Source organism: Pinus tabuliformis, chromosome 1_2, assembly GCF_031772625.1.
Source record: "Pinus tabuliformis cultivar Carrire ecotype Pingquan chromosome 1_2, CPIR1, whole genome shotgun sequence".
In the NCBI taxonomy this organism is placed as follows: domain Eukaryota; kingdom Viridiplantae; phylum Streptophyta; class Pinopsida; order Pinales; family Pinaceae; genus Pinus; species Pinus tabuliformis.
This window is the reverse complement of record NC_142298.1, coordinates 1,005,718,296-1,005,730,542: the sequence shown is the minus strand read 5'-3', so window position 1 is coordinate 1,005,730,542 and position 12,247 is coordinate 1,005,718,296. Positions and strand designations below refer to the sequence as shown.

Genomic DNA, 12,247 nt, shown 5'->3' with positions numbered 1-12,247 from the left:
AAAGTCAAAGAGTCAAAGTCATGTATAAGGAGCTCTTCTTGAGCCTATGTGTAAATGTATACTAGTCTAAAAGGCCCTCCAAGACAAGCACAAGAAGAAGTCTGCAAGCTAAACGATGAAGAAGGAAGTCATGTCGGCCTCAAAATATATTTAAATGACACATCGGCTCATATGTGGAGACACAACAGTTCAAGGTGACATGTCGGCTTATTAATGGAGGCAGAACCACTATAAATACCCCGCTGGGGTCACCACAGGAAACCAAGAAATCTCGGACTTCTCTGAAATCTCAGATGGGTACAGGAGGTGCAAGAATTTCAGATTAGGGCAACAGTTCAGGATCTCGGATGGAGAAGTATCACTGCAATTTTGGATGGGTAATATAGTGAGATACTCTCAACATATAGGTGTCAAGAAGAACACAGTCTCCTTCTCAGTACAAATCTCAGTGCTGTCATAACCAAAGTAAGGATGATCTCAGAATCCTACTATACTACACATTGTCTAGGCATGATGGAAGGATCTGATAGTAATACATTGTCTCGGCATGATGGACGGATCTCACAGTAACACATTGTCTCAACATGATGGAAGGAACTCATAGTAACACACTATCTCGACATATAGGTGCAGTCACAACCTCGTTCTTGATGAAGATATAAAGGTCATGATTTCAGTCATGATGAGACTGTCGTGATATTAGGAATTCTATATGCAGCTCTCCTATACATATGAAGATCTCATAGAAGAAGACCTCGATGATGGAGCAGCAGTGATGATGATCTCAGCATTGATGTACAAGAGGATTGGTGTCTTGGTGTTAGAGTGTCCTAATAGGTCAAGGGTCATTCGTTAATTGCAATCTCTATAAGAAGAATTTATTGCGGGTTTTCCTCTCCAAGAGGGAGAGGTTTTGGCCCTGGCAGAATGCCAACATCTTGTGTTCTTGTCTCTTTGTTTTGGTAGCTATTTGATGAACTAAAGAAGACACACTAATATTAAAGAATATGCTAATAAACAAAAAGTTGAAACATCTCACAAATAGTTATCATGCTAAGAAGAATCACACTAACTCTAACTGCCCTAGATTCTTCAACATGGTATCAGAGCTAAGGTGTTGAAGTCAAAGGAAGGGCAGCAAAAGAGACATACAAGGATCAGTCTCCAAAAAGGGCATCAAAACAAGTTGAAGGGTTTTGTCAAGATTAAAGGATCAAGTCTTCAACAAGCAGTCTACAACAGCAAGACAATTCAAGATCAAGTAATCTCAATCAAAGTGAAGTCTCAATGCTAGTGCTCAGAATTCGGATCACAGTCAAAAGAAGGAAAACACAGTACCTCTCACAGTTTCAGTGCTAGCCCCAAATTGGGTGTCATTACAATCTATGTCATACCACAGAGATCTCAATAACTTAAGTCTGAAGCAGTTTCGATGCTTGGTATTGGACAGTGCTTGAAGGTCTCAAAGGAGATCTTTGTTCATGCTAGTCAACTCAAGCAAGGTTCTACTCTAGCAAGGAGCATCACAACAAGGCCACAAGGATATACAATCACATCATACATTACAACAATATCACTTCAGAAGGAGAACACAATGCCACATCTCGGATGGGCATCATGACAGTGCTCTCAAAAATTCTTGATTTCGATATCATACCCTCACAGTCAAGGAATCAAGTAATCTCAACATATTATAAAAGCAACAGTGCTTGGTGTTGAACAATGCAAGGAAGTCTCAAGAAAGATCTTGGAACTCAGTTGTACCAGGCAGCTCAAGCAAGAATCTCATTGAAGGAGATCATTCAAGAAAGCATCAAGGTGAAGATTTCATCTTCACATGACAAGTAAGTATCTTTTCATTCTATAATCAAGTTTTGTTAAATGACTTCATGATTGCAAGGACATCTATGAAGTTGAATGGGTCATCAAGATTCCTTACATGAAGAAGGAAGATAGACATAGTCATCTAGATAGTTGAAGTCATTGAGCATATCAAAAGGTCTCCTTTGAATTCATGGAAAGGGATACTTATGAAAGATCCCCTCATATAGCAACATTGGAGACATCAAAGAGATGTAGATAAACTCATTCTCTGAAGATGCAATGAAGAAGATCATGAAATCTTATCTACATGAAAGTAAAGGGTATCAAAGGATGTAGGATATCCTCCATCTACAAGACCTAGAAAGGAAGATAACCATAATGCACTAACAGATAATCAAGGTAACAAATATCCATGGGATAAGAAGGTTACCTCATTCGACAACTTATGGTCTCTATGCTAAATAGAGAAAGACAAGTTGATGGCAAAAGTATTGAAGGGTAAAGGACTAAATTTGGTCCTCAAACAAGGCAGAATAGGTATAGCTAAAATTATGGAAGCTCATATCACCGGATAGATGGAGGAAGCTGAAGAAAAGGGCCAAGGAAAGAGGGAGTAACAGATCTCTACTATGATTGGGATAGTATCCCTCACAAAAGGGTCCTATCATAAGCTTCTATTATAAGATATGACAATGATAATATGATGCATCGTGGCATCATGGAAGCATTAGAAACAAGAGCTCGTGACATCACCATGGGAATCATGAAGGACAAAATCCATGACAGACAAACCTGAAGGATATAGCTCTTGGGAACATCATTGGACATTGAAGGAAGGGAAGAAGTCATCCAGGACAAGGCTCATCATACATCAAGACAAAAAGGAAACATCTGCCAGATGAGGATATACAAGATCCTCAAGATTCTCTGATGGAATCCTCATCGAAGGGTTCACTAATCTAGAGAGGAAGCAAGTGTTTCATCAAGAACTCCAACTTGTGGAATTCATGGATGATGTTATGGTGACATAAGATGAAAAGAAGATCAAGAGGTTGAAGACACTTCAATCAAGGAAGTTGTTGGAAGAAGCCTAGATGACCTAAAGGTAAAATAAGGTATGTATGCTTGTGTTTAATATTATAATGTCATGTCACATGGTTGTAGGTAACATGGATCATTACTTCTATCTTGAGAAGCATGATCAAGAGAAAAAGGATCTCCTCCTCTGAAAGGATGCAAGAAGGCATAAGACACACTAGATGAAATCAACATAATATGTCCTCATATGAAGTATGAGGTGGTTGATCACAACTAAGAAACTCTGATTAAAAGCACCTAGGAATGGAATGTGTGGAGAAGGAAGAGATCGTGAGATATGCAACCCTAATGAAGGTAATCAACATCCAAAAGATCAAGAAGACTTGACTAGAAAATCTCCCGGAAAGATATGAAGACTCTGATGGAAAAGATGAAGACCCTTGACAATGGATATCTTTGGGAGATGTGTCAACATGTATGTTGGATGTTGATACCTACATAAAGATGTCATGATGAAGAGCCATCTCGTAAGGTATGATTTGATGTAATATGATGTTTTGATTTCTTGAATAATATCTGGATAATGCAGGGCTACTCGAACAAGAGTTGTAAATACAAGTACAACTAGCATTCATGTGGTGGATAGAAGAAGCATGATGAAGAAGTAGCCATATGACGAAGGTTCCAAATATGAAGAAGGCCACTTTCCATGAAGAAAGGAATGACATAGCAAACAAAGGAGGAAAGTGATCGATGGTTGTGGCCCTACAAGGAAGAAGCTCAACTGAATTTCATGACATCAAGAAGAGAAGTTGATCAAGCAGCTGAAGGACCCACGAAGAAGAAGTTGTTGATGTATAGAAGAGTCCCTAGCTAAGAGGAAGCTCTGACAAGTCCCTGATCAAGAGGGAGCTTGGATTAGATCACCCCTGATTAAAAAGGAGTGATAGTTGTGTTTTCCTATTTCATGTGTAATGCACTAGACTAGGACTAACAGTCGTAAGTCTAGGTGAAGGCCATGAAGAGAAATGTAAACACGTGATATCCTCCCTAGTTGAGAGGGAGAGATAGACACAACATTCTTGTCTTCACTTTGGAAGAAAGAATGGAGGGTTGGGTAATCATCTGGTATCTGATGCTCTTTGAGGATGTGTAGGGCATCCAATACAAGTGTACGCAAGAGGACCGATATTCTTTGAGAGTTGGGAACCCAAGATAAGAATAGTCCTAGAAGGTCATACTCAATGAACACCTGGGTGAGTATGTACCTTGAGAAACAATGATGAAGGTGTCTATAGTCATTGGTCTTGCCAACATTGTGCTTTGATCTAATGAGAGATAGAAATGTCAGTCAAGGCCTTGTTGTGGAAACAATGTTGGTTACTGTGATGCTATATAGATGGGTTACCAATATGATTCTTCTTATGAGAAATTCTTCAGATTGAGAATGACCAAGTACCATTATAAATACCTCCCTAGTTAAAAGGGAGTGTTGAAGAAAGTGTAACTAGGTTCGGTATTTACAAATATAATTTTGATCTTTGTACTTGTCAAGAAAAATAAATATTATTTTTGTAAATTATAAGAATGAGTTTCTTGCTCATTTCATAAGTCTAGGAAAGTCAAAGAGTCAAAGTCATGTATAAGGAGCTCTTCTTGAGCCTATGTGTAAATGTATACTAGTCTAAAATGTCCCCCAAGACAAGCAAAAGAAGAAGTCTGCAAGCTAAACGATGAAGAAGGCAGTCATGTCGGCATCAAAATATATTTAAATGACACATCGCTCATATGTGGAGACACAACAGTTCAAGGTGACATGTCGGCTTATTACTGGAGGCAAAACCACTATAAATACCCCGTTGGGGTCACCACAAGAAACCAAGAAATCTCGGACTTCTCTTAAATCTCAGATGGGTATAGGAGGTGCAGGAATTTCGGATTAGGGTAGCAGTTCAGGATCTCGGATGGAGAAGTATCACTGCAATTTCATATGGGTAATACAGTGAGATACTCTCGGCATATAGGTATCAAGAAGAACACAATCTCCTTCTTAGTACAAATCTCAATGTTGTCATAACCAAAGTAAGGATGATCTCAGAATCCTACTATACTACACATTGTCTAGGCATGATGGAAGGATCTCATAGTAATACATTGTCTCGACATAATGGACAGATCTCACAGTAAAACATTGTCTCAGCATGATGGAAGGAACTCATAGTAACACACTATCTCGGCATACAGGTGCAGTCACAACCTCGTTCTTGATGAAGATATAAAGGTCATGATTTCAGTCATGATGAGACTGTCATGATATCAAGAATTTTATATGCAACTCTCCTATATATATGAAGATCTCATAGAAGAAGACCTCTCAGATGGAGCAGCAATGATGATGATCTCAACATTGATGTAGAAGAGGATTGGTGTCTTGGTGTTGGAGTGGCCTAATAGGTCAAGGGTCAAGGTCTTGGTATTCGTCAATTGGAATCTCTATAGGAAGAATTTAGTGCGGGTTTTCCTCTCCAAGAGGGAGAGGTTTTAGCCCTGGCAGAATGCCAACATCTTATGTTCTTGTCTCTTTGTTTTGGTAGTTATTTGATGAACTAAAGGAGACACACTAATATTAAAGAATATGCTAATAAGCAAAAAGTTGAAACATCTCACAAATAGTTATCATGCCAAGAAGAATCACACTAACTCTAACTACCCTAGATTCTTCAACACCCATATGGAGCCAGATGGTGCATCCATTTTGCCAGAAGTCCAAGGAAGCAGTTGTACAAATTTTGTCAAAGATCAAAATCATCAGTTGGCACTATCATATGTCATTGTAAAACCAAATTCTGCATTTTGTAATGTAAATGATGCTAGTACGACCGTTTTATGTAATAACCTAGGTAAGCCTATGATTTTGGCGACGAATTTCATCCTAGGAGGTTTTTCGTCTCACCAAATTATGTGTGTTTCTAAACACAGATAATCAGCAGAGTTTTTCCCTCCAGCTTAAACCCCAAAACTATGGTGGAATTTATTGTCGAAGTCCTAGGTGAGTTCTAGTGTTCTTAGTCAAGTCTAATTGTAGAAGTGATTTGGGAATAATTTAAGTTATTTGGCTAAATTATTTTATTACAGATCACTTGATCTGCTAGATCATATTGTGTCACAGAATTGGGTAAAAATTATGAGGGTCTATAACAAACAGGTATTTCCCCTTCGAGGGTTGAATGTGTAATTATCTGATGTAAAAATATTTTAGTGCATGGTCCTTCGCAATCAGACACCATGGCTAAAATATTTGCGGGTGGAAATATAATTAATCCCCTCTTGTGTCAATTAATTAATTTTTCTGGCAAAAATTAAATTAAATCATAAGCCAAAAAAGTAATTAATTTAGAGTCAAAAAATAATTTCTAAATAAATTAATTTCTCCAAGTGGAAAATGACCAAAAAGTTCGTTGGTCATGAAGAAGTCAAATTTTGGAGGTCCCCCACCAAGGCAAAAATGGATTTTTTAAGAAAAGTTGAGCCCTTCGACCTTGGTGGTTAAGTCAAAGTCAAATTTTTGAGGAAATTAATCCAAAATAGTTATTTTTTGAATTAGTAAAAAATGGTTTTAATCAGAAATTCGAAAATTCCTCAAAAATAAATATTTTCAACGGCAGAAATTAAAAGATGAGCAAATATTTATCAACAATCGAGATTACTTTGACGGGGATCAAGCCAACTAACCGTTATTTTCCACTTTGAGGGATTTCTCTATAAACAGAAGGCAATTTGCTTGCATTCGTCATCTTTGGCTGATGTAAACTTTGTAAGGTTGGTGTGAAGCCATTGTTCTGCTGGGAACGTTTGAAATTCATAATAAAAGACCTTGGGGTACAGTTCATAGTGTCTTTGTCTCATTGATCTATGGTATGTGTTGGGTATATGCTCTCCTATATTGTGCTTAAAATTTTAATAAGCTTGTCATTCATTAGATGGGGATAAGAACATTCTATTGATAGATTTTGGGTCTATCTTAGGTGATCTGAATGACCATATGTCTAACAAGTTTTCTTAAAGAAACATATAGAGTTTGCAAGTTCCCCGGCCCTTGGGCTCCAAGTTCACAGACTATAGGCACAAGTTGACCTTGTTTGGAATTCGGGAAATTTATGTGATTTTCTTACTGCGTTAAGGTTGTGGTTAATATCTATCTTTCGTAATACATCAAGCCATTGTCATTGTTATAAAAATTATTCTTCAAAAAATCTTTCAAGCATTGTATATTTGTAAAGATGTGTATATCTTTATTTCTTGTATTTGTAGATATTTTGCCATTTTTTCCCTGATCCAATTCAAACTCTTCACTCTTTTTGTCTCACAGACTTTTTGCTGATTCCAAGTCTAGCGACTTTGGTATGAACCATAGTCACAGGAATCGCTATTCTAACTCAGATTAGCACTCAGAAGATCCAATTTGAATCTGGTCAAGTTTGAATTGCATGGACTGAGTTTGACTTGGCTGAGTCAAACTTGCAAGTTTGAATTGGCTCGACAAGTAAAAATTGCTAGTTAAACCTCTGCAAGCCCAGTATGTGTATAAAGGCAATATTTTCTGCTGTTTTTGTCATTTTACATTGTTTGTTTGAGCTAGTTTTTCCTCTGCCAAGGGAGGAACAGTGACCAACAGTGCTACAAGAGGACAAACTCATCCATCTAAGGCTATACATAGATTATGTTGGACAACTTGGACATCAAAAACAGCAGACTTTTACTCAGCAACTGTTACAAGCCTGTTTTGGCATCTTTTCACCTTTGGAGGTAACCCTACAGGCTGCTTCCATAGTTTTTTTTTAGTATTTAGTATCAAACTTCAGCATTTATTATCTAGTTAACTTTTATGAGCAGATGCTTCCAGCTCTCAATTTGAAGTCTGGACTCGCATTATGGATGAAATACCTATCCATCCATGAAATTTTGAACGTCTATCGATAATAGACATTTGCATTGTATGGACATGGCTTAACTGAATACCAATGAAGAATTTTTTTTCTAATTCAAAATGTAAATATGAAAAATGTTTATTTTTTAGTATTTGCCAATTTTTTCCCAATCTGATTCAAACTCTTCGCTCTTTTGCCCTGCGGATTTTTTGTCAATTCCAAGTCTACTGACTATCGTATGAACCATTGTCATAGGAATCGCAAATTAAATCACTAAATTGTGATTCTAACTCAAATAGGCACTCAAAAGATCCAATTCGAATCTGGCCAAGTTTTAATGGCGTTAGCCGAATTTGAATCGGCTTAGCAAGTAAAAATTGTGAGTTAAACCTACACAGGCCTATTATGTATATAAAAGCAACTTTTCCTGGGTTTTTTGTCATTTTCTGCTGTCTGTTTGAGGCAGCTTCTCCTCTGCCAAGTGAGAAACAGTGATCAACAGTTCTACAGGAGGGCAAACTCGTCCATCTAAGGTTATCCACCACTGCTGCTGGACAACTCAGGCATCAAAAACAGCGAAGTTTTACTTAGCAAGTGACAGCTACAGACCTATTCTGGCACCTTTTTCACCTTTGGAGGTAACCCTACAGTCTGCTTTTATAGTTTTTTTACTATTTAGTATCAAATTTTAGTGTTTACTATCTAGTTAACTTTCGTAAACGGATGATTCCAGCTCACAGTTTGGAGTCTGGACTCATACTATGGATGGCATACTTATTTGTCTGAGAAATCTTGGACATCTATTGATATTTTGCATTGTATGGACATGGCTTTATTGAATATTAATGAAAAATGCCTTTTTTTAATTCAAAATATGTATATATCTTTACTCTTTTGTGTATTTGCCATTTTTTTCTTGATTTTTTCAGGATCCAATTCAAGTTCTTCACCCTTTTGCCTCGCCAATTCTGAATCTAGTGACTTTGGTATGAAACATGTGTCACAGGAATCATAATATAGTGACTCTCACTCAGATTGGCACTCAGAAGAGCATAATCAAATCTGGCTGAGTTTTAATCGCATTGACCAAGTTTGACTCAGTTGACCAAGTCAAACTCGCAAGTCAACTCAGTGAGTTTGAATCACTAGTGAAACCTCCACAGGGATAGTTTGTGTATAACGGTGATTTTTTCTAGATTTTTTGTCAATTTGTGCCATCTGTTTGAGCTGGTTTATCCTCTGCCAAGTGAGCAACAGTGACCATCAGTGCTATAGGAGGTCAAACTCATCCATCTAAGACTATCCATTGATTCTGTTGGACAACTTGGGCATCAAAAACGGCAGGATTTTACTCAGCGAGTCATTGTTACATTCAAGCCTGTTTTGACATCTTTTTCACCTTTGAAGTAACTCTACAGGCTACTTTCATAGTTTTTCTATCTATTTAGTATTAGACTTCAATGTTTACTATGTAGTTAGCTTTTATAAGCAGATGATTCCAGGTCTCAGTTTGGTTGATATTTTGCATTGTATGGACATGGCTTTATTGAGTATCAATGAAAAATCCTTTACTTAATTCAAAATATGTGTATATATTTATTTTTTCGTATTTGCCAATTTTTCGTAATCCAATTCAAACTCTTCACTTTTTTGGCTCACTGATTTTTTTCTGATTTGGAGTCTGGAGACTTTGTTATGAACAACAATTCTTCCGTGCTAGCTAATAGAAGTAGAGAAAACAATCAATTCTCAGAATATACAGTGTTAAATGCAAACTTCGTTGTTTCAAACAGATTTGTATAATTAATTGCAACTTTCCAAAGCATGGAGAAACAAGCACAAAAACAATGTCTTTCCATGTTAAAACCAGATACCAGAGAAGCATTAATTGAATGTATTTCTGTAGGCATTTAACTACGGGAATCAAAAACAATTTCATATTTGGCTAAAATGAACTTATAAGTTTTCTTCAAGGACCTGAAATGGGAATGGCCATTCAACTCTTCCATATTAAAATTTAGATTTAGATAAATTCAACCAAAAAAACAATTATAAGGAGCATAATCCTACATAATTTTGAACATCATTATTTTGATGTTTCTTTCTCTCCTTGCGGGAATGAAAAGATGATTATTGGCAGTGATCTGTCCTTAAGAAAAGTAAATGCGACACATTTGATAGACATGACTCTTTTCAGTTTCATTAGTGCGGTTTTTTCATATTGGCATTTGGTGACTGTTGTTGACATCTCTTAACTGTGTTTGAAATCACTGGGGAATATAAATAAAGAAGTGGTACACAATCAACAGGGGCATGCATCAGAACCATGTGCACGAAAAGAAAGCACTCATATGAGCTTCAATTGTCATTTTGATGTGTCCTTACTCATGAAGCTCTCAAGTTGATTATTATAGGCAGAAAATAGAAATTGTTGTTAGAATGATCCGTCATCTACTTCAATGTCTATAATTGGAATAGTAGCGTTTAAGCCTGTGTGTTTGATTTTCAGGAAAAGAATAAATAAACAATAAAAGTAAGATGACTGCATAAATGTAACACAAAAAGCAAAACAAAATTAAGGGACAACCTTCCAGCAGAAACATATCTATCTGCATAATCTGTCGGAAATGGGAGATCCTCTGCATCGCCCTCCACAATCTTGCATTCCTTGAGAGGCTCCTTTTGTTTTGCTTTGGCAAGTTGATGGGGGGACTGGTCCAGAATGGTCACATTCTTTGCATCAACGTGTTTAACTATGCCCAATGTGGTAAATCCAGTGCCACCTCCGACGTCTACAACAATCATGTCTCTGCTATAAAGGTCTGCAGGCTCAAGGGCATCTTCTCTCATGTCTTCTGTCCAGTGTCCGGGATTAATAACATGGTCATATATGATGGAGAGGAATCTATAGAACCAAAATGCTTCTTGCTTGTGTTGAATAAAGCGCAGCTGCGAAGCCGGTCTAGATGGAGATATACTGCACCTAGATACTCCTGGACCAGTTTTTCTCCTGTTCTTCAATGCTGGCATTGGTAAATATAATCGTGACGACAATAATCCACTAATGTCTGCATTGGAAGAACTCAATCCACAGTTACTGGTTCTAAAAGAATTCGTTCCACAATGATACCAGGAACTCCTACTGCATGGCTTTGAAGGGTTTTTTGAAGTAAGTGTTAAGATCAGGGCTCCACTACTTGCAATGGCCATGGAGATTTTTTACTCTTCAACTCAAAGAGTAGATTGGAGATCAGGCTTTGAATAAGGCCCAATTTGCCTACAGAGATGAGGAGCAAAGATGAAGTTAACCCACTTAGCAGAAACCTTGGAAACTTATTAAAAAGAGCCCAATAACTAGGACTGAACAGCATGAAATGGGAAACATCTTGCTTCTATTTTTCCATTTACCATTACCATACCCACTTGAGTTCCACGATATTATGTGCCTAATAGGATTTAAAATCTTACCAACTTAGTGAAACACAACCACAGGGACTACCATCATGAGGACCAATAACTTCAAAATTTTGCATGTAAAACCATAAAGCTAAAACCCATTCAGACGCATAGATGGTATAACAGCACCTCAAAAATCTCAAAGCAATGTAAAACCCAAATGCTAAAATCCATGAGGCCCTAGGCAATATCACAGTATTTAAAATCCCAATCAATGCATGACCCAGATACCCAAAAACGTTCATCTACACAACCCAGTGCAAGAAGCATGCTAAAAATGATTCCAGACAAATTATCTATAATGCTCTATATTCATTTGTAAACATGGAAAAAACTGGCAGCAATGTAAGCAAAATATACCTTGACATTCAGCGTGAAAGTGCTCAGCGTTACAGGTCAATGAATCATCTTATCCCACTCGGTGAAAATGGGCTTGAAGAGAATGAATCCACCAATTTGAATAACAGCTTCAAACAGAGATGCCCAGTGATAAATAAAATCCGTATGGAAAGGAAGCATCCAAATTATCAGTAGGGGCCTAGATGCTGTGTAATCATCCAAAATGATGGCCACTGTATGGTGATATGTGATCAACTGACGAAGATATTGAGAATTAGATATTAGGGTGGGGCTCTTGCCTTCCACGTGGGTAAGTGCAACCCACACATCTACGTGTAGCGAAATTTGTCCGTTCCCGACCATTATTTCTGTAATCGATCTTAACGATCCTGGGCTGTTTGGCTCAGAAATAGTGGCATTGTCGATTTCAGTGAGGGACCGGTTGGAAAAAATAAAAAGAATATAGCTACTAGTACTTTAAAATAGTTAAAAATAGTTATGGGTGTTAAAATTTTATTCATTTATTTATATAACTAGTGATAGACTTTAAAATAGTTATAAACGTTAAAATTTCATTCATTTATTCATATAACTAGTCATAGACCTTAAAATTTCATTCATTTATTCATATATTAGCTACCCAACACATATTTATGAATTTT

General features: G+C 37.1%; 1 protein-coding gene across 1 annotated transcript in view; it reads right to left on the bottom strand.

Annotated features, from left to right (window-relative positions):
- LOC149209489 (2-methyl-6-phytyl-1,4-hydroquinone methyltransferase, chloroplastic-like) overlaps nt 1-11,834 on the bottom strand; it is a 155,190-nt gene extending 143,356 nt beyond the window's left edge. The window contains exons 1-2 of the mRNA XM_089396377.1: nt 11,607-11,834; nt 10,378-11,067 (exon numbers count right to left, since the gene is read on the bottom strand). Coding sequence (XP_089252503.1) covers nt 10,378-11,000 — 623 coding nt within the window. The 5' untranslated portion in view covers nt 11,001-11,067; nt 11,607-11,834. The remainder of the gene's footprint in view (nt 1-10,377; nt 11,068-11,606) is intronic.
- Nucleotides 11,835-12,247: the final 413 nt, after the last annotated feature.